This window comes from Malus sylvestris, chromosome 12 (genome assembly GCF_916048215.2).
Source record: "Malus sylvestris chromosome 12, drMalSylv7.2, whole genome shotgun sequence".
In the NCBI taxonomy this organism is placed as follows: domain Eukaryota; kingdom Viridiplantae; phylum Streptophyta; class Magnoliopsida; order Rosales; family Rosaceae; genus Malus; species Malus sylvestris.
Window position 1 is genome coordinate 22,561,024 of NC_062271.1, and position 23,125 is coordinate 22,584,148.

The window sequence follows — 23,125 nt, forward strand, 5'->3', positions numbered from 1 at the left end:
TTATCGGGCTCAGCGTGATGACGTGTCTCGATTTACGCACTAGTGGCGCCATATTGTGTTATACTTGGTTATTATAGGTGATTTATATTGAATTGTTATTTTATTTGTTTCCATCGATCTACGTTTATGATTTGTGATTTGATTATGGATTGAAAACATTTATGATATGTGATTTGATGTGTATACTTGAAATGTGCTCTGATTGTATGATTGACATGAGGTGATGATGTGCTCTGAAATGTGCTCTGATTTGTTGATTCGCCATGTATTTCACATCTCGTTTCCTTATTTCATTTCTTGTTTCGTTGAGTTTTTGTATTTTGAGTACTTGTTTCATGTCTTGTTCTTCGAGCGTTGTTATATTCCTTGGAATTCCGCTCAATTTCGTTGAGTGATCTGGAACTGGGTATCCGCTAAGGTTCTGTTGAGTTGTCCAATTCCCTGCTCCCTTCTGGATTCCATTGAGTGGTCCGGAATCCCTCATGATCTGCGATTCTGTTGAGTGGTCCGGAATCATATCCAGCTTAGATTTCATTGAGTGGTTTGATATGCATTGTACTCCACGATTCCGTTGAGTGGTCCGAAATCGTATCCATTCGGATTCCGTTGAGAGATCCAGAATCCTTTCTACTTTGCAATTCCATTGGGTGGTTCATAATCATATCCTGGTTTGGATTTTGTTGAATGGTCTGAAATCCCCTTTGGTGTCTTGATTCCTTTGAGTGGTCCGGAACCCGATGTTGATGGATTTTGTTGCGTGGTCCGAAATCGCATCATTTGACTCATTGATTCCTTGGATTTGATTTATTTGAGACAACTTCTGAGGTGCAGGCTTTGGCCGAATTGTGTCGCTCTATCCCTGCATTTTGATGTATTGTACATGTTATTGTTTGGTGAGATTATTGGATGATGTTGGTTGTGATTGTTGGCATTACAATTAGACTTGTTGATCAATATGGCTAGAGAATATAATTGTGCTTTATCGTTTGTTCTTTGAAATATTTCATGATATGCATTGTGGTATATTGTTGAGACATAGCGATTTATGTGACGAATATTCGAGTGTAGTGATATGACGAACTACGAATGGCTTGATCCCTATTAAGGGTATGTAGGCAGTCTAACGAGAAGGTTAGATGCAACCATAAAGTATATGAAAAATTACTATGCGATTCGCTCGAGTTGTGATTTGCCATATCCCGGAGGTGGGGTATGTTGAGATACGGGTATTTGGTGATGTCACGTGTCGATTTTAGACGTACGTCGAGATCGGGGTGTGACATAAGACCTCTTGGTGAAAAAGAATGCTACTAGACCATAGTATTAAGTGGCAATTTGAATATTAAATGGGAGGTAAGCAAATACTTAATAGGAGGCTGGTTATATGAATATGGGGCTACAATGGTACATAATACCTCGTGGTATGAGTTTTATGCCGGTATGAGTTTAATGTGAGATTTAACTATTGCCAAAATTCAATAAATCTCTCGTGCAAAATTTAATCGTTAATTTTCTAAACCATTCAGTAATACATACCATGAAAGAAAATTGACGAACCGAGCATATGTTTTGGTTCATTTCCTCCCTGCATAATATTGCCAAATCTACAAACCAAGAGCCTAAAAAGGCAAGAGTGGCTTGGAGTTAGAAGAAGCTTTTGTGGTCCTTGTGTTTTTATTTCAGCTTTAGTCTTTTCCCTTTAATCATAGAGAGAGAGAGAGAGAGTGAGAGGGAGATCTTGTTTCACTATGCACAAAAGGGCAAATACCAAATCAGAAATGTAAAGATCGCCCACATAGTAAAAGATCATTGGAAGAAATACTTGATTTTTGCACCTTTATTTTTCCCCGTCCGCACTTATTTTTGCTTTTCGAGCTAAAACTAATAGGTAGTGATATTCATATACTTCTTTTTACTTCACATACACGTTTGGTAACTTCTATCATTTAATCTTTTTCAATTCATTTAATCTGACAGTAAAAAATTGAAGAAAAAAAATATAGAAAGTAAAACGATGTATGTAGATAATATCATCCAAACTAATAATAGAAGATACGAGAAAATGAGTGCAAAAGAAAGAAACTAAAAGTGTGTGAAGTAGTGAACATGTCTACGAGAATAAGCCCAAATTGGAATATGACAAGGAGAAATCGCAAAGAAATGGAAATAATCCCGGAAAATGAAATAAAGGGGTCCAAGTTTGTTTTTTCCGCACATTTTATTAGAGGTAGGGTTTTTCTCTTGTCGAGTATTGTATTAGTAGTGCGTGGTCCATGCCTGTGATAGTGTTGAAATTTGAGGCATGGATTTATGGAAAGTCAAGCCATTCACAGGGAACCTGCTTCTTTCATGATCACGGTCATACTGCGAATATATTGGGATTCATTAATCAAAGATTTTGTCTAATCCACACTGTATCATTTTTTTTTTCGGAAGATAGAAATATATTAGATGCGAATAGAGAGATTTACATCCTGGACTAGGGTGTTAAACAAAAATTCAAGTCCAATACAGTCCCATCCAAATTCACGACCCTCCTTGAAAACAAACTTAGCAACCGAGTGAGCAGCAAAATTGCTCTCCCTAGGCACGAAAGAGAAGGAAACAAACATCATCCTACGCACTAAAACCTCAATATCACCAAGAATACATTCAAGACTGAAATCATGAGGCAGTTCATTCCTAAGCATTTGAATAATCACTTTGGCATCAGATTCAATAACAACATTATCAAACCCGTTATCAATACAAGCCAGGAGAGCGGTCCTAATTGCACAAGCTTCCCCAGCAGCCGCAGAGTGACACATCTCAGATCCCGAGCCACCCGCTCCATGAAGTAGCCCCGCAAAATCACGGCAGACCTATCCCACCCCCGTGCAGAGCGTAGTCTTGCACCACGATGCGTCAGTGTTGACTTTGAGGACCCTGAAAGCCGGCTTCTCCCATCGACAACCCCCACGATCCAAGGACGAGGTCATCGGTTGACACCTGGGACGATTACCCTCAGTCGCACTAAGCGTAGCGTCTCTGAATTCAGAGATGTTCCTTCTCCAAGTCTCCAAAACCTCCAAGGGCTACTGGTGCACACCATTAAAAACCACCTCGTTCCTATTTTTCCACAGTCTCCATAAACCAAAGGCAAACTCCTACATAATCTTTTCCGCATTATCCCTCCCTTTGACCCTAGACCAGAACATCTCCCAGCTAGTTAGGAAGTCAGCGCCTACCAGGTCAAAGGAGTTCAATTGGAGTGGAGAGCAGAACCAAAACAGGTGGCTGAGGTTACATCGGAAAAAGAGATGATTTTCCGACTCATCCACAGCACCACACACTCCACAGACGTTGTCCACTCTCATATGTCCACTCTCACAGGTGGCTGTATCATTCATTCTCTTGTTTTTGTTAATGATTCTTGTTTTATTTAATTAATTTTAGGAAATGAGGAGCAACATTAAAGAAGAAAATGAGAGTACAAAAACCAGTTCTCATAACTCTCTTTGATTATAAGGTAATGGGCAAAAAATTATTGGGATGCATGGTCAAAGGAGCGTAAATGAACGAACTAATCCGAGCAATTTAGTTTGGTTTTTACATTATAAAAGGTGAAATTTTAGATCGAGTTCAGTTCAAAACCTATTTGAGACAGCCAAAACCAAATCAAATTTCTTCCTTAATTTTTATTCTTAATTGTTATTATTTTTTTACTCTTATGTTATGCGAATTTGACGTGATCTCTCTTTTTCTATGTCTCTCAGGGTTAATCCATATTTGATACATGTAATATTTCCTTAATCGCTTATGAAGAGAAATGGTAGAACCAAATCAAACCAAATTGACTACTAGAAGAATCAATTTGGCTTGACTATGCTAGTTTGAAGGTTAATCCGAACTCATCTAAATTTAAATGTTACACTGTGTAATTTGAAGTCTAAATTGAACTCGACTTGTAATTTGAGACCTACACTAAACCTGATGCGTAAATTAGGGCCTAAACTGAACTTCTATCCTAAAACCCCTCAACGACTAGACTTAGGTTTTTCAGCCATCTATTCAACAATCACCTATACCTTTGAGATTAACAAAATTGATCTTTTTATTGATTGGATAGGTTATTCCTTTTGTTTACCGTAGTATCCTCTTCATAACGAGTAGTTACTTTCACAGGAGCATAATCTATTCTCTAATAACATTTTCTCCGCTTGGTTAGATTCCTGTGCAAAAAAATTCACTCCGAGTAAAAGAGTATTCAAAAAGGGGCAAGAAAGAAAGAAGCTAGGCTTCACCCAATCGTCCAATCAAATCTTGAATTGTGCGCGTTGGGCCTCTTGGGTGTCATATTTTGGCCGAATTTACCAGTACCTCTAACTCTTACATTACATTTGGATGCATAATTTGAGACTTACATTAAATCAGAATGAGCCGTATTCATATTTTATGTGATATAAATCAACCAAAATGAGACCAAGGTAACTTTATCTTTGTTTGATGATTTATAGGACAGCATATATACAAATGGATAGGTGTACTTTGGGTGGATCATACAAAGAAAAAAAACAAAGGTTAAGTCCAAGTTAAGGAACCTTAAATCCGAATAAAACCAAAACAAATGAAGAAAAATCCCAAACATTGTCGTAATCCTAGTCATAGGCCAGGTGCCTAAAGCCATAAGCCCACCCCCAATCAGAGCGGCCGCTGACATAGCCAAGGGAAATTTTCGGGCCCCACATATTTCATAGGGATCCGTGATAAGGGAAGAAGTCTCCTTGTGGGACCCCCGATAGCCACCTCCCCCTACGATGATGTGACCCCTCCTTCAACATCATAGCCTCATACCTATACACTCTTCGCTCCATCTCAGCCGTCCGATCGAAAAACCCTCTCCCTCTCTTTCTCTCTCCCCCTCTTTCTCTCTCTAGCTCAGACTGACAGAGTCAGCAAAAGCACAGTGACAGTGTGAACGTTGCAGATTTGTCTCTGTCCTCTCTCACCTCTGAATGCTCGCCTCCTCCGCCTCCGGCGGAACGAAAACGCAGCCTTTCCCACGCAAGCGGATCCCAACAACGGCCGTTTGAACCGAAACCGCTACAGCGGCGGCGCTCGCGGCTTTTTTCTTCTGGCGGTAAAAAAATTTCTTTGCTTATAATCTACGTTGCTTCGCGGTTTTTTTACTCTTTGTTGTTACGTTTCGGATCTGTGTCGGAAACGACGCGTTTCGGAGAATGCGTTTCGTTGTGAAAGGAACTTGTGCTTTCTTTCGTTTCTAGAAAGTTCGTTGTGAGAAACATGTCAGCGCATTTGGAATTATTTGTGTATTTTGTGCTCTGTTTGGTTGCCGAGAAAGTGGAAGGAAAATAAAGGACGAGGAATCGTTTTTGGTACAAATGTCGTCGCTCGTCATTGGAAACTTGCGAAAGGAAAAGGCTTTAGCTTGGTTCTTGCGCGTTTTGCATTTTCCTACATTTTCTTTGCAACCAAACAGAAAACAAGGGATTGAAGTTTTTTCCTTTCTGTATGAGCTTTGTTAGATCTATGAGTTTCTTGCTTTCAATGTGGCATTCATGTGCTTTGATCTTGCATTTAATCTTGGAAATTCCATATTTTTAAGATGAAATAAGAGTTTCATGAAATAACTATATTTCCTTTTACGTAGTTCTCTTATTTTGTTCTTAATCTGTATAATTTGTGACAAAATTGGAATGTGATATCGTTCTTCGCTGTATAACTGCCATCCGATTGCGATTCTTCAAACAAAATTGTTCTTAATACCGTAGTCTTTCAGCCGAATTTTAGATCCTGGCAAATTTTCGCAATGATTTTGCCGGTAATGTGTGAAAGTGAAGCTCGAGAGTTGTAATGCAATCTGATTGATGTCTAAATACTGGCTTTGTAGAATCTGCCGAAGATATGGGAAGTACCTCGAAAGTGCAAGACAATGTTGTGCAGCGCCAAACTAGTCGAAGAACAAGACATGTAGAGAAGGCGAAAGTGAGAACTGGTGTTGGTTTGCAGCAGAATGATGTGCATTGTAAAGCAAGAAAAGATGCAGGTGATGGTGCTGTGGACCAAGAAAAGTCTTCGGGAAGTCGAAATGGGAAGGGGAATGATGCAGCTAAAGTTGATGAGCTGGTCAAGCACATGTCAAACTTGCCCGGTTATCTTCAACGCCCTGCGAGAGGAGAAAAAAACCAAGAGAAGGTTTTGAATGTTGGGGTTTTGGATTGGGGTCGACTAGAGAAATGGAAGCACAAGCAGAAGCCTTTTCCTGAAAAAGTTAGCGGCAGGTCATCCTTGGAAAGGGCTATTGGATCATCTACATCATTTGTTGTCGTTCGCAATGGGACAAATGCTGAGCAACCCTCTTCGCGTTCTAGTGTCAAGTCGTCTCAAAAGAATGGCCTTTCACAGGGTGTCAAACCATCTGTCCGTAAAGGTATGCGCTTCCAGGACTCCAAAACTGCTTCAAAGAATGCCATTCATGGGCAGAAAAAGATATCCTTTCCCAGGTCTCTTGGAAGAAATCACTCAGATATGATGCTTGATAAGGGAAAGGGAAAATATTCAGATAAGAAGTTCCCTTCAGAAATGGGGAATGCAGCGGCAAACTTGAAAAAGTATGGAGTGTCATTTGGTGCAAAGGACAAGGTTGGCACGGCGGATGGTCGAGCTATGGAAACAGAATCAGATATCAAGAAGAAAAATAATGATCAAAGAATCACTACGGAAAAGGGAGCTCCATCGCCTAAATTCAGAAGTTATGATGCCTCGCTGAGTTCAAAGGGAAAGACAATTGCTTGTAATGATAAAACTGAGAATAGGGTGGAAGAATTGCACAAATCAAACATCAGCACAGCTCATCAACACTGCCCTGCTGCGGAGAATACCGTTGTTCTTTCTCCATCAAAGGAACTGCCCCAAAATGACTTTCCAGAGGTCCTCCAGCTTTCACAACCAAGAGCATCAGGGGATGAGTGTATGACAGAACCTGATAAGATCAGCTTCTCGGGAGACTTTTCTACCAAGGAGATGGACTTTGCAGAACTCTGTTCAGAAGTTCCTTCTGAAGTTCCACACTCATGCCCCTTGCCTTCTGTAGTTGACACTAATACAGGATCAAACATGGTACCGAATAGCTCAATCAACGGTAAGAGTGCAGGGCTTAACTTTGTCCCAGCTCACATGCGCCAATGCTCAAATGAAACACAAGACCTCCTATATGAAGATAAATTTGTACAAAAGAACAGTTCACAGAAAATGCTTACTCGTTCAAGTTTTGATACTTCAAAAACATTGGATCAAGAAGATGTTGAGCTAGCAACTAGAAAAGGCAGAAGCCCAACCCCCCATCGCCGGTTTAACTTCAGCTTAGAACGGCTTGGTAGAAGTTTAAGTTTTAAGGAAAGTTCAGATATTCCGCAGTTAAGTTCCACATATATGACAGTCAAATCAGGTCCTGTGAGATCCGGAACTTCTGACTGTCCAGATAATCCAAACAGAGAGAAAGCTAGTACTCATAACCGAGCTAGGTCAAGCCCGTTAAGAAGGTTACTAGACCCAATATTAAAGCACAAGGAGGCAAATCTACACCATTCTGCTGAAGCTGTTAGACCCCCGAAATCACTTTTTAATTCCTTCGTCCCCAAGCCAATTAATATCAGCGAGTCATTACAGAATCTGAAGGCTGAGGCATCATGGGTTAAAGCATCTTTGCAAATAACAATCAAGAATGGACTTCCTTTGTTTAAGTTTTGGGTTGACAACATCAACTGTTTTGCGGCAACCATGAAGAATTTATCATCTGGGAAGGATGACTTCTGCCAGTATTTTACATTTTACTGTATTAATGAAGCCAAGAAAAAAATTGGTGGCTGGATGAGTCAAGGAAGTAAAGGCAAAAGTTGTCGCTATGCCTACAATGTTGTTGCTCAAATGAAAGTTTCTAGCTCCGACTTATCTGATGTTAACAGGCAGGACTTAAGCAAGTGTGTGGTAAGAGAGGCTGTTATGTTAGGTGTTGATCTAACACAAGCAGATCTAGGATCACCAAGCGTCGTACCACATGTGGAGCTTGCTGCTGCTGTTGTCAAGTTACCTAGGAAAGACTTGAGCCATTCTGAACAGCAGCGTGACGAGGAAGTTATGGAGAAGAAGGGCTGCGCCAAAGATTCATCCGAGGATATGTGCTCTTACAGCTGGGAAGACAGTACTATAGTCATACTTCCAGGTGGAGTCCATAGCTCACCGAACAAAGGAGCACCTTCACCATTACTTGACCGTTGGAAATCTGGTGGGTTATGTGATTGTGGAGGCTGGGATGTTGGTTGTAAGCTGCATGTTCTCTCCAACCAGAACAAATGCTGTCAGAGTCCAAAAACATCTTCCGCATGTTACCCTTTTCCGGATACTTTTGAACTATTTGCTGAGGTATGATTTTGGTTTCTGCAAAGCACTGTCAATATCACACATTTGATGGTGGTGTTTTAGCCAATTTACATGTTGATTTTGTATTTCATTTCAGGAGGGAGCTCAGGAGAACAGGCCAATTTTCAGTTTGGCACCAGGGAAGGATGGAAGCTACTCGGTTGAATTCAACACGTCACTTTCTTTGTTACAAGCGTTCTTCATCTGTGTTGTCATAATCAGCAGTTGCAAACCATCAGATCTTTCAGAAGTTAGTAACATGACAGAAGCGAAAGATTTCCAGGAACCAAATTTGAATCAAAGTAATGGAATCCAGGTGACAGGGCCGGCAAAGTATGCTCCAAATCCACCCATGTCCCCTGTTGGGAGGGTCTAGCTTTGTTCGAGGAAATCCTTTTTGCTGTTCGAGTCCAACAATCGATGGTTTCAAACACATCAGGAAACATCTCGTAGCCAACAAACCATTTGTCGTGTGAATCCATGGATGCTCAAATTTTTGGGGAGACTTGCATGTTGTTACAGAAAACATGTATGAGTACAGCCGTTGCTCTTTTTGTGCTGGTTTTACTGCATTACCATGTGTAAAGGGAAAAACTCAAAAACCGTTCTTCGAAATGATGGTGTAAATATACCTATGCTAGGGCATTTCAGATATGACAGTACTAATTCTCCATGCTTACCAGTTCTGTTTAGATGACATCATCGGGCTTCAAGCCGTTCCTCGTCTCATCCTTACTCATCCTTGTTTATTATTAGTTTTTTAGATTGAATAAATCAAAGGAGGGCGGAAATAAACAGGAGCGTGTAGAAGGAGAGAATGGGTGTCCGGAAATCATTTCCGGCTCAGAAATTTGGAGAGTAAAGGTTCTCAAAACCAGAAAAATATAAATGTATTATAGTTTGTAAAATTCACAAGTCAAGAACTGAAGCATGGTGAATACAGATAAACCATTTACCATCAATTTTCTCAAACACATTTGTTGCAAACTGTCCCCCCCAACTGCTGCCCTTTGTCTTAACCAATTCCACACAAGAAACATACCCGACATCCCCTCTAACGTAAACATTAACGTCTTTCAGCTCAATCTCTAGTGGAAATTCGTAGTTTGCCCACACGTAGTCCCAGCTAGTCATAACATCTTCGTAACCGTAGATTCCACTTGCACCCGGGTGCACGCAACAGACTTCTTTCCTTTGGGCCCAGAGGGCTTGCATGGCAGCTAAATCCCCAATCTTGAATGCCTCATAGAATTGTTCATTTGCTGCTCTAACAGATGTTAGACTATCCTGCATCAGAAGTTTGAGGCTGTCACGAATTTGTGCTGCTTTGGCATAGTTCTCTTCTGCAATGGCAATGTCTAGATCACGCTCTAAAGTTTGTGCATCCAATATGACGCTTTCGCCGCTGCTTGAGCCTTCCTTTGAGTCATCGCCTTTCACATTACATGGTCTTAGTGACCGCAATCGAGAGGCCTGAACAGAGGATACTGCACTGAAAAAGTAAGAATTAAAAGCATTCAAACCGACGTTACATTGCATTAAACGTCAATGTACTCCGTTTATGGGTCACGTCCTAAACAAAGGTGCTCAAGAAATGCATATAGTTTATAGCTGCAGGGATAATATTCTTACTGGACTCTTCAGTTCGCAATTTGAGCCGAAGATAACCAGGAAACAACGGAACTTTATGCCCCTTTCCCAAAGTCTTTGCCACAACTAAATTGTTTTTCCTTGAAGAGGGTGAAGAAGGATGATGATTAAGCTCCCTAAGAGAAACATTGCCCTAACAACATAAAGATCCAAGTAAGTATAAATCACACAACCTTTAAAATCGGCATCGAAATAATAATGCAAACAATAACAAAAGATTTGATTGACAAATTCAACATTCTCCACTCGTTTCTCTTAATCTTCAAAAAACTCGATCCAAATATGAGATTCCCAACACTCAATCATGACATGGAAACTCGGAATCAAAGTGATCTCGTATCAGATGTGGATTAGGTCAGTTCGTTAGAGCAATGCGCCTGCCACATTGCACCAGAGTTCGAATCTTCTCCCCCATACAATAGCGGTTTACAATAAAATTGTACCTTTGAAAAAAAAAGAATTTTATATGCATACGAAATAAGCGTTCTTGGTTTAATCATCATGCATCAACCACTTTGAAGCTAATTAGTAACTTAATCAAACGTTACGAACCAATCTTTTTTTCAAAACGGGGAACATACAGAGCAAAATACAAACTAAACGACATTGATATGCAAGCATAACTCACATTTACGCAGAAGCTAGATCCATGGAGCGCCATGAAAACAGATGAATTTCTGCAATCCAAGCACAACCCAGAATTATATGATTAGAAATATGAAAAGGGTAGGGATAAGGATATAGGGTTAGGGCTTAGAGCTAGGGTTTTGAGCTGTCGGAGGCTCCTGCTTTTAGGCTTTTCGCACAGAGAGAGTCCTCTGCAGGAAATGGAAAATTTAGAGTGGTGCGGAGGGCATTTGAGGGAATAGAAAAATTGGCCCAATAAGAAGATAAAATGGGCCAAGACAGGTTTGTTTGGGCCTGGGCCTAAACTTTAGACCAACTCTGGACCTTCTAGAAAAGAGGTCGTTTTCTTTCTGGAAACAAGGAGGGATTTTGAAAGATACTTCCGAAGACAAATTACAAGTTAGCTTAATCGCGTAATGGCTCCAGAACATTCTAAGAATTTTAAATTGGTGGCTTTAAAATATTAATTTAATTAATTCTTAAGAAAACTTCATTGACTTGATAAAATTTTACGCGTCGTTATATTAAAAAATGTATTTAAACTTATAATATATTTAAAAATAAACGTACCAACTTTGGTATGTTTAGATTCTATTGGAGGTAATCAGACACACCTCTAACAAAATTGTAGAAAAAAAATATTGAATCAAATTTTTAAAAAGAATAGATGTTTAATTAACGAAATTGAAAAACGAGACGCTTATACCAAAACACTACTTAAATATTAAATATATCCATTTGCTTTGATGTTTTATTATATTTTTCTAGGAAATTTCAATTGCTCAAACTTTCTTCATCGACAACCAATTTTCTTGTTATTTAAACTTGGAGGGGTGGACTAATCGCACATTCTCACATGGCATGTTTGATGTGACTTTTCAACCCCCAAGATTTCTATACAATCAAACTTATATTGTATGGAGTTGCTTAAATTGTACTTTGTCAAATGTCAATTGAGACATTTTGGTCCAAGATAATTGAATATAGTTTTGTGAAGAACGCCATCCGTACATTCAAAAGTCTAGATAGAGATGTGGTCAAAATTGGAAAGCTCTTGAAGCTTTCATGGAACGAATGGCATCTAGTAAGCGGGAGTTTTTTTTTGCTATTGTAAGATATATGTTTCTGATTGTATGCTATAATCTCCGCCAATAAACGGCAAACACTAGGTTGTTGATGTTGATATATTTTCGTTTCTTTATAAAAATGACTTACAAGGACGGAGCTTGCTATAGGCTCTCGCGGGTTTTAGCTCATCTTAAATGTAATCTACACTTCATGCTCTATAGATATCAGTCTAGCCTTATACAAAACGAGAAATGGCAAACACACACATTTTTTATCTTCTCATACACTTGTTTTAACTTTTGGTCGTCGAATTTGATAAATCAAACAAATCAACAGACTTGGTTTAACAAGAGTATGTGAGAAGTTAAAAAAATATGCTATTATTTCTTTATAAATTTCCAATTTTGCTCTTGACTTCTTCATGTGACGAGTCTTCCAAGTCATGTGATAAGTCTTAAGAATATAGAGAGGTGGGGGTAGGGGTATGTAGGTGTCTACCAAGTACATTATTTGGCAGACAATGGGATCTTTCATCTTTTGCAAGGTTGTGGGCAAAAGAGGGTACTCTTAAGGAAAAAAGCTTGAAATAATTTCACCCAAAATTGTAGAATTGCAAAGTACATATTTGTTAAGGTAGTAAATTGACTATTCGTTGTGCACCACCAAGTGGTTTGTTAAGTTGTCCCCTTGCCTTGCCTAGCTTTGACACCAAGAAGCTGATGAAGCCTAACAAATGGAAGACTACATCATTGTCCATTCAACTACATCAATGAGCCAATAACAAGCCTCCCAAAACTCTAGAATTTTTAAAGTAGTATGTAAATTATCGTTCAACGCTAGTTACCAAAGTACAAACTACGTAGTAAAAAAAACTGTAACCATGACTATGAATAACATAACCAAAAACTATCAAAATCGCATTGTTTACTATACTTATACTGGTACCAATATTTTTGTAAACTCGAACTACCAATATATGTACGTGATATTTTAATCTCTATGTTGTGACAAAATTAGGGTTTTGGTAGCTGGGTATATCTAATTATCTAATAGCTATATATGTTTTGAACCCGTCTTTGCCATACAATAATTAATTGGCAATTAAATCTAATATAATAGCACTAATAATAAGCAAATTAAGGAAGGGCACATAGATCTCTCTCTCGCATAAACCCCCAAACCCCAGCCTTCGTCGCCAACTCCTTCCTCTGGTTGGAGTCAGCAGGCATCCCCTTGCTGCTACCCCTTTTCTTCCTCCTCTCTACCCTCTGATCTTCTTTCTCACCCTGCTCCCCACTTTTCCTTTCCTTCCCTCTGATCTTCTTTCTCTCCCCGCACCCCCCTCATCCTTTCCTTCCCTCCCCTTCTTCCCTGGGATTCGCTTCCTAGTTTCTTCCTCTTCCTCTTTCTCTCCTAGGTTGAGGGACTCCTCTTCTTTCCCTTTGTTTCTTTTCCTTTTCACTGTTGTTGTTCCTTTATTTCTCTGCTTTTCTTTCCTGCGTTTCTCTAGCCTCTTTGAGCCTTGTCTCAACCTCTCTAAGCTTGTCTCAGTTTTAGGTTTTATGCCCTATTTTACCCCCCGATGTTTCTCCTCATCGTCAATCCTTCCCCGCCGACCTCCGCTACTCGGCCCATGGTGTGTCTCCTTTTGGCGGTGCACCTTGGTGTTGGGTGGTTTTTAAAGTGCGTTTAGCACTATTTGGTAGGATTATGGGAGCACTTTTTGCGCAGGTGGCTCGCTCACCCCCATTTTCTGTTCACCCAGTTTGTTCGTGGGTTTTTTTCTCTTGGTGGTGGTGACGGATCGGTGATGGCGGCGCAACTGGCGTGGTGGAGTTTGTTTTCTTTCAGATCTAGGGTTTTTGTTGATGTAAGCTTGCTCTTTATGAGCTTGTCGGTTGTTTTTACTTGTAGCTTTTACTTGTATTTGGCTTGCCTCCAAGCCTTCCATTTCTTGTATTAGTTTTTATTAATGAAAGTTCTCAGTTTGTCCAAAAAAAAAAAAAAAAAAGAGGAAGGGCACATAGATATATATGGGAATCTTGGGCCTCCTTGGCACGTGACACGTTGCAATCACGTGGAAGAAGCCGCCGTGGCCGTTTATTGTCTTCAACCTTAAACCCCAACGACGTTCGAGTCTTTGACCAATCATTCACTCATATTGATTAGGTTCCCCTCCTAATTTCAGTCCATTTTGTGCTGCCACTCCTCACGTTGCTATGGTCATATGACCAAACTACCCTTTCCTATTTACTGTCTCTTTTCTTTTGATTATATTATTGAGATAATCAGAGCAATAGTTCCTAAATGTAAACTTAATTGGAGCTTTGGTTATTGAATAAAAATTTCGTAAATATTAGTTTCTGAACTTGTCATAACTTCGTTAGAACTTCCATTCATTTTTTGTCCACTTAAACTCTTTATTACTTCAATTTTCTAAATTAGATATTTGTCATTGGATTCAATGAATTTATAAAACACATGAAATAAATTTTTTTTAATTATTTTAGCCGTTAGATTTAAATTTCGACAGTACCAACTTTCTTTACCGTTAGATTTGATCATATTAAATCTTAGCAACCAAAAAAATGCACATATATTGTGGGTCAGACCACTAAAACAGGAAGTAATTATGGGCTAAATTTACCCCAAAAATGGGTTTTCTGTTAAAACTCATATTTAGCCCAAGGATTTGAGCAAGTTGGGATAGGTTTAGAACCTAAAATTTGAGTTTACGACAAGGGTTGGAGTATGTCTTAGAAATGAAACCAATTGTTCTTATTAATCTATCCTTTTTAGGGATAAAATATTAAAAAAATCGAAAGAAAAAAAAGAAGAAGAAAAAAATCCTACTAGCCGTTGTGCTCATGTAGCACAACCTAGGTTGTCAGACTGTAAAAAAAAAAGAATTGTGATTTGGTTAAAAAAATGTTTTAAAAAATTTACACTATAAATTAGACAAAATTCTTACTAAATCATGACATGCGGCGTTACGAGATTGATTAAAAATTTTATCCCAATTTAAACATAATATTATCTTTTTATTTATGCAACTGCCTGAACAATTTATTTACAGGATGAAAATGTACTTAGACAATTACTATTCATTAAGACAATAATGATCTATTATCCATTTAACTTAGCTATCATTGCCCTAAAGAGTGAAACTGCTTATCTATCACAATAACTGTATTTCTTCATCTTTTTAATGAAATTAATCTTTTCGAACAAAGAAAAATATGGCACAAGAAAATAGAAAATCAATACAAAATACAAATAACAACAATTCCATATATAACTGAGTAGCAATAAGAAAGGAAAAAGAAACTCCAAATCCGAATATGGACTCAATGAGACTCTTTAATATTTAGTGCGCTCTATGTATGATTATATAAAGAATGCAAGTTATTTTAAGTGATTATATGGGCTTCCCTATTTATAGAATGTGAAATACATCTTTGGAAAGTATGTGACTATTCATGAAGAGTCAAAAGTTGCAACACTTCATTTAAGTAGACATATATTTCTACCAAAATGCTCCACTTCTAATTTCCATTCAATTAATAAATTTAATATAATAATAATATTATTAAATTTTCCAACAATTCCCCACATGAATGAAAATTGACTCAATACCATGCAAATGACAATGCAGACACTAAAGAGAGAATTTAATACGAAAAGTACCACATAGAGATACGTGGCTTTTGGCTTTGAACATTCCGTAGTGAATTACTATTGGATTTAATTGGCTAATCAGTGAACACGATGTCTTGAACTGCTAAGCTGTTTGTGTAAACCAAGACAATAGTAATCACACAATACCTTTCCAGACACCCCATGGTTGCTCGGTTGTGTTCATTTTGGCCCTGAACAATTCTTGGTTTCTCATGAGTGCTTTTGGAGAACTAAGCCCTTCAAAAAATTCTCACAGGAACGGCCCCATTCCTCACTCCATATAGGTGACTTCCTATTAAGAGTATCTTGCAATATCCCACTTGTTATTTCCAAGTATAGGAATCATTAAAAGCAAAGTTTATCCTACATATGTTGCAGATAGCACTGTTTCATCATAGGACATGGGTAGGAGGTAATCTCCACAGTGCCTGCATTGTCACATATTAGTAGTCTCAAGTGTAAAGGTTTTGTTTCAAAAGATGGTAAATTACATTCATGTTAGGTGGACTTGAAAATTAAACTCCCACCACCAATCAACCCTTTACTTCTTTTTTTTTTAATTTTAACAAACGATGTTATCTACCCTAAGGGAGATGAGTGGGCTCTCCACAATGGGCTAGCAATAATGTGGTTCAAATTCGTCTTTGGCGAGAATCAAACCTAAGACCTCTCACTTACAAATAAAGAAGAATTTTACTAGACCGTATTACTAAGTGGTCAATCAACCCCTTACTTTGTCGGGGCCTTTTACCTAGCTTGAAACGACACGCATCTTTTAAAGATAATATTTCTGGTTTTAAATCTTCATATTTGAGTTTGGGATAGAATGCATTGGGTTATCTTTTATTTTGGGCTAAAAATGTTTATTCCGTTGTTATATATATATATATCTCATTTGGATATACTTTTAAAATGACTGAAAGCGTTTTTTGGTGAAAATGTTTTTGGAACCAATCTTTAGTAAATATGCAAATAAATATTGGAAAAGCACTTAAAGTGGTTCATGGAATAAGCACATAACTAGTGCTTCTTGCAAAAAGCACTTCAAATGCTTTTGGAACCCAAAAATATGTTCTCTAAAACGTGTAACTATTCTAGGGCTCATTTAGAATGCTTTTAAAATATTTGGAAGCGCTTTTAGTAAAAATATTTTTGAAACCTATCCTTAATCAAATGCAAGTGAATCTTGTAAATCACTTGAAGTGATAATCATGTAACTGGTGCTTCTTCTGAGAAGCATCAAACACTTCAAGTGTTTTTTGAATTCAAAAGCATTTTCTTTAAAAACGCTTTCAATCATTTTAAAATACTCCCTCTACGTGTTTAGCTTGCTTCCCATTTTTCACTTCCATTTTTTTCCCCCTAAATCTTTAAAATTTACTTAAAATTGTTATTGGCATGAATAGAATTAAGGGTTAACCACGCAACATTTAAAAGTGATTCCAAATTAGTCTAAATTGTTATTGGCATGAATAGAATTAAGGGTTAAGTATAGATAACTACGCAGCATTTTAGAGTGATTCTAAATTAATCTCAATCTTTTAAAATATTCCAAATAACTACCTAATGTTTTAAAAATTGGACAAGTGAGAACATTATCAATATCAGGTGAAGTCATTACTAGCATTACATGATGAGATGGATAAATACTGAAGTTGGTTTTCACTAATTGTCTTTTTTGAAGCTCTAATCCCCAAAATTGACCATTTTTAGTCAAGTTAAACAGGAAATTTAGGTAGCTAAATGCATCAATTTGGATATTAAAAGCTTCATAGATGACTTCGGAATTAAAATACGTTTTAATATTTGTCCAAGTCATCACTTAGCACTAGTAAACCTAACAAATGTCATTTTTTTAAAACTTTAGGTAGTTAATTGGGGAAAAGGATCCTCGCTGGATCCTTTTCCTAAGGATCCTAGGGATCCTGCAATCGTGTCATTTTATTGTACATTGTACGGTCAGTTTTCGTTAGGTACTATTTATATTTGAATTTTAAATTTTAAATTTTAAATAATTTCTAATTGCACGATGTACTGAACAGACACGGTTGCGAGATCCCTAGGATTCCCAGGAAAAGGATAGAACCAATTTCAGTATTTAACCTAAGAATTAATATAATAAAATGGAATTAATCAATAATGAAACTCCAACATTTTTTTTTGGACATGGATCCTTTCCGGATCCATGTATCCTAAACTATCAAATTCATTTATCTGGACTATTGAAATTTGATTCAACGACTAAAGTTATTACAACTTTTAAAGCGGGCCCCTATTTATAGCCGTTTGATCAAATTTCAATGATCTAGATACATGGATTTGGTGGATTATGATACATGGATTCAGAGAGGATTAATGTCCATTTTTTTTAAGGAAAACTAACGAAAAGTACTTGAAAACTTTGAGTTTTAACGATAAAGACAAAATAAAGGGTAAAGTAAATAGTACCATGATTGATTTTTTAGTGTAAAAATGTGGTTTTTCGTTAAAATGAATAGTATCATGAGCTTTTTGTTAAAATTCTTTTTTTTTTTAGTGAAATGAAAATTTTAAATTTAATGAGCGGACCAGTGAGTCCGTTATCATCGTTTACTGAGCCCAAACGGCGGGGACCAGAGTCAGTCATTTCCCACTAAAATCAAGGACATAATCGTAAGTTGGCTACAGCCTCCAAACTTGATCCCATAAATCGTTTGATTAAGAAACTAAACAAAAAAATTAGTAATTTCATAAATCTGAATTTATAAAAAGAAATATAAGAAAATAAAACAAAATTAGAGCAGGCCGTAGCCGGACGATTTATTTACCGCCTTCCTCAACAGTAGAAGAAAAAACTGTGATACAAAATTGTTATCACTTTGCTACTTAATATTATACTTTGACGGTATTCTATTTTATTTATAAATAAAAAATTTTAAATTTAATTTTCGTCAAATATAAATTTATTCTACAACATTGTTAATTTATCATGAAACTAAACTCACTATCATTTTTCAAAAAGAATAAAAAATTGCCGCCCCTCTTTTATTTATTATACTTTTTAAAACCGCAACATTCAGTTACAGTTACTGTTTCGAGAACGAGAATATCTGCTTTTACCTCGTTTTCTCAAAATTTATTTATTTCCCTTCTTAGAAAACAAAATAAAAAATAAAATTACTGTTAAGAACAAGAGAGAGAAAGTGACGAGAGAGAGAGAGGGGTCGGCGATTTCCAGTAAATTAAAATAAAAAGGAGGGATTTTTCTTCTTTCCCTTCTCCATTTCGCTCTCTTTTCTCCCATCTTTGAGGTTTGCGTTTGTAGAGAGAGAAAGAGGAGAGGGAGAGAGAGGGAGATTTGGATTTGGATTTGGATTTGGAATTGGGATTTGGAATTTGAATTGAATTGAATTTGGTGGTAGTATTTCTCCTTTTCTCTCTGTGTCAACTGTCGCCCGCGTGTTCAACTCGCGTGGTGGCCCAGCACTACTCGACAGACGGAAGCCAAACACAAAGGAGAGAGAGAACTAGAAAGAGAAAGCAAAGCAGGAATCAAAATTTCAAAAGCCTTTCCCTTTTCTTATTCCTCTTCCGTTTCGCGATTCATCAAAATTTGTACGCGTTTGATGCTCTCTCTCGGATCTCCAGGTCGCAATCCGTGATCCCCTTCAGAACCCACCTATAAAACGACCCCGTGTTGCTTCCCATCGTCTTCCTCCTGGCATTCGATTCGATTCTGGAGGTGCCCAGCAATCAATCATGGAGGTGTTGAACTTGTGAAATAATATGGAAGTTGTGGTTGCGTCAATAAGAACAACAAGAACAATAACAACAACGAGTGGAAGAAGATGACGCTTTACATTGGCCGCGAGTCGTCAAAGGTTTGCTCTTTTTATTCACTTTGCAGTAATGCCCTTTTGTTTTTCCTTTTTTTAATTTAAAAAAAAAATTGAGTTTTTGCTTTATTTGTTCTTTACTGATGGTGGTCATTCTTTCTGTTTTTCTTTTTTGGGGGTCTGATTTGCGAAGCTCTGGAAGAGAATCTGCGCTGAGGTAGTCACCGAGATCAATCTCCTCGCCACGAATTGGAAGTATCTTCTCGCCGGTCTAGTTTTTCAGGTGCTTCTTTGTTCTTCTATTCGTCTACCTTTTTGGGTTTTTGAAATTCGGAGGGTTCAGGTGAATTTTGTTGAGGATGATGAAAAATGGGTCAGCTGGGTTTTTTCTGATTGGACAAGGGATTTAGCAAGATGGGATTTTCGCTTTGATGGAGAGAACAGAGAAAGTGGGAAGTTGGTTTTGGTAGAAAGTTTCGATCATGGTTGGTTGCATTGTGAACTTTGAGAGAAGATGTATACTTTTGAGCATTGTAGGAAGTTCCTATAAGTTTATTAGTGTGATTAGTGTTAAACTTGAAGTTCTAGCAAATTTCATCCCCAATGATTGATGGGTTTCTATCAGTTTCAGAATAGATGAGAAAAGTTCCCGTGTGATCGTTGCGATTTTTAATCTTTTTCTCATGTTGATAATTTGCTATGTGATCTTTATATTTCAAGTCTATTTCATTTGCAGTACATACATGGTCTAGCTGCTCGAGGAGTTCATTATATACATCGGCCCGGGCCAACGCTCCAGGATGCTGGTTTCTTTCTTCTTCCAGTTCGTACCTATCATTTTTTCTTTTTGAAACTATATACTGTGAATTTGATCATACAAAGTGCTTTCCTATATTTATTTTTTGGTATTTTGGAATAATGAGTTTTGGTGTTTTTGTAGGAACTTGGGCAAGACAGAGCCTACATCAGTGAGACCCTTTTCACCTTCATCTTCTTATCTTTTGTATTGGTAAGGTTCTTCTATGTTGTCTTTGTCATATTGCTTTCATCTCTATCACTTAATTACACGTGCCGGTGTTCTGTTCAACGTTGGGAGATGTGGTTGTGGATATATTGGAGAAAACGGTGTGTGAAACAAAATACATGTTGTTTCTGATATTAGGATGCATGGAAGGCATCAAGTCCAATATTGTAATTTACACATTGAGATGTGATGATTTATTGTTTGAATGTTGATTAAAAAGTGTTTTTCGTTTCAATGACTATTGATTCTTCTGTTAACTATGATGCGTATTTGTGTTCAGAAGGCCAGGATATAAAAGTGAAATGAAACATTATTTGGTGGTGACTTAATCAGAAGCAGTTCTTCTACAGCACTAAAACCTACGCGCTTCAGAATTAATAGTGTTTTCCTGATTAAGTTTTCCCAATTTCTTTAACAGAAAACGCCATGGGACGTTTTTCCTCCCTTTTGATAGTTTCTTTATTTAATATTCTTCTTTTCCTTTTAAGTTTTAAAAGTTTAGGCGTGTTTTATGCAATACTATCTTTTAAATTAGAGCACTTAAATTTAACATGTTATCTGCTGTCCATTTAGGGTTTTAATTTTTCTTATCAAAAAAAAAAAAAAAAAAATTTTAGGGTTTTAATTTTATTCCCTATGAACTTTATAGGGTGTCTTTTCCTTTGATTTATTAATATGTCTTCATCTTATTGCGCACTATTATTGTGGTTTATTCTCTAACAAGTACCAGTCAGGCTTGTGTGCTTTACAGAAAAGTTCAGTTTTATTTATATTTTTCCTCATGTGGTGCATGTTCTGTTGCAGTGGACCTTCCATCCTTTCATTTTCAAGGGCAAAAAGATTTACACAGTTCTCCTCTGGTGTAGGGTTCTAGCATTCTTATCGGTAAGTGGTGATAACAGGTTTTGAGAAGTTAGTTCTGTGATAAAACTGAGAAATATTGGTTCATTTTGGTTTGATATGTGAACTTTTTGTTTCATTTACATTAGCTTGTACCTTGTCTGACGAACACATAAGAAAATTATGACAGTTAATTTGTTCTTATAGTTCATTTGATGTTTTGAACCATAAGATTTCCATTTTTTTCTGCCAATTTTGCTTCATTTCATGAGTTCCTTTCTTTTCTAAGTGCTGTTAGAGAGATAAATCGGGTAAAAAAAATTTGTTTTTCAAAAAAGAAAATAAGGGTTTGTCATTTAACTTGTGCCGTGAACCCATGTTTTATAGTCATAATCATGTAGTAGTCTAGGCACAGGGATTCAACAAATATATTCCCTACTTTTTTGGTCTGACAGTTTCCACTGTTTATTGCAGGCTTGTCAATTTCTGCGGATTATCACATTCTATTCCACCCAGCTTCCTGGTCCAAATTACCATTGTCGAGAGGTAGGTTGGTTGTTTACCTTCTTGTCGGTTTTGTTGTATACCCTAGGATGTAGTAGAGAGTAGAGATTACATTTTATTTATGTTTGAATTTATTTCTCAATTGGCGGGGTACAAAACCCTCCGTATGTTGTAATAAGCTAAGAAACTTTATTTTAATTGTGCAGGGTTCTAAACTTGCCAGGCTGCCTCCTCCGGAAAGTGTATTAGAAGTCTTCTTGATCAGTAAGTATCTTCTTGTAATCTGGGCATTTGGCATATTGCTTCGCATAATACGTCTTTGTGCTGATTTGTGTTTGCTAAATATGCAGTTCCGCATGGTGTACTTTATGGTTGTGGTGATTTGATTTTCTCATCGCATATGATATTTAGTCTAGTCTTTGTGCGCACTTATCAGAAATACGGTACACAAAGGTAAGCATAGCTTTGCTTCATGGCTAACATCAATTTTAAGTGGTTGTTATTTGACGTACTGCTAAGATAAATGTGCTGCTTTTGATTTGTTGATCGATGCAGGTTTATAAAGCAGTTAGCTTGGTTACTCGTTGTGATCCAGAGTTTCTTGATTGTGGCATCCCGCAAACATTACACGGTTGATGTTGTTGTTGCATGGTAGGAGATTTTTGCATACTTTCATCTTTATCTATGTTATAAAAGCATGTAAGTATTGTTTCTAACTTCTTTATTTGGTTGAACAATATGATCTTCTGCAGGTATACTGTTAATTTGGTCGTATTCTTTATCGACAAGAAATTGGCAGGTTAGGACGCCTCCATTCGTTTTTTGTTTTTTTTCTGTTATCTCCATATTTTTGGTTGCCAACCAATGAGCTGTGTTAATAACATAATTATAATTGCAGAATTACCTGACCGGACCAACGGAGCTGCATCTCTCTTGTTACCGCTAAGCACAAAGGACAAGGATGGTAAGACCAAAGAAGAGAACCACAAGCTATTGAATGGAATTGTCGGAGACCCTGCTGATCGGGTATAGTGAATCTTCATGTTGAGTAAATTCTATTGATATCATCATATCAGCACCATTTTGTGATCTGGGCAATCATCTTACAAACTTTTTGGTGTTATATATATCCAGAGACAAAGAACTCAAGTTAACGGCAAGACTCTAGATGATGTAAACACAGTACATGCCGATGCTACAACGAACGGTGCATAGAACGGAAGGATTATGTCGTTGCAACAAGGTGACTTGATGTGATTTGTTTAATAGGGGCCTTGGGTTTGAAAGGTTGTGTATCGTGTGTGTACGGGTTCTGTGCTGGAAACACGACGTGATTTGTATTCTAATGGAAAAGGGATTGGGGGGGTTAGTTTTCGTGTTTTCCAGTCCTGCTTTTGTTCTAGTTCAGATCATCATATAACAGCAGCATCTTCAGCATGCACAATAGATATTACATGATTTTCCCTTCAACCTGCCGATATAATGGGCCGAATAGTCTGGT

At 37.4% G+C, this 23,125-nt stretch overlaps 3 protein-coding genes across 4 annotated transcripts; 2 read left to right on the forward strand and 1 right to left on the reverse strand.

Moving 5' to 3' along the window:
* Positions 1 to 4,864: 4,864 nt before the first annotated feature.
* Positions 4,865 to 9,097, forward strand: LOC126593951 (uncharacterized). 2 transcript variants are annotated; one of them, XM_050260128.1, is made up of 3 exons: positions 4,865 to 5,119; positions 5,891 to 8,421; positions 8,516 to 9,097. In XM_050260128.1, the coding sequence occupies exons 2-3, from the start codon at positions 5,905 to 5,907 to the stop codon at positions 8,792 to 8,794; spliced, it is 2,796 nt and encodes a 931-aa protein (XP_050116085.1). In that variant the 5' UTR covers positions 4,865 to 5,119; positions 5,891 to 5,904; the 3' UTR covers positions 8,795 to 9,097. The 2 variants fall into 2 exon arrangements, with proteins under 2 accessions (XP_050116085.1, XP_050116086.1); XM_050260129.1 differs by lacking the exon at positions 4,865 to 5,119 and adding an exon at positions 5,178 to 5,509.
* Positions 9,098 to 9,283: 186 nt separating this feature from the next.
* Positions 9,284 to 10,910, reverse strand: LOC126593953 (uncharacterized). The gene is made up of 3 exons (XM_050260131.1): positions 10,697 to 10,910; positions 10,051 to 10,201; positions 9,284 to 9,905 (listed from the first exon to the last, which is right to left on the reverse strand). Exons 1-3 carry the CDS (start codon positions 10,727 to 10,729, stop codon positions 9,328 to 9,330), a joined length of 762 nt encoding a protein of 253 aa, XP_050116088.1. The 5' UTR covers positions 10,730 to 10,910; the 3' UTR covers positions 9,284 to 9,327.
* A 7,722-nt stretch (positions 10,911 to 18,632) lies between these two features.
* On the forward strand, positions 18,633 to 23,094 carry LOC126593858 (phosphatidylinositol:ceramide inositolphosphotransferase 2-like). The gene is made up of 12 exons (XM_050260019.1): positions 18,633 to 19,301; positions 19,450 to 19,539; positions 19,993 to 20,079; positions 20,197 to 20,265; positions 21,085 to 21,165; positions 21,595 to 21,666; positions 21,831 to 21,888; positions 21,975 to 22,077; positions 22,180 to 22,275; positions 22,377 to 22,423; positions 22,523 to 22,650; positions 22,759 to 23,094. Exons 1-12 carry the CDS (start codon positions 19,269 to 19,271, stop codon positions 22,837 to 22,839), a joined length of 945 nt encoding a protein of 314 aa, XP_050115976.1. The 5' UTR covers positions 18,633 to 19,268; the 3' UTR covers positions 22,840 to 23,094.
* The last annotated feature ends 31 nt before the right edge of the window (positions 23,095 to 23,125 follow it).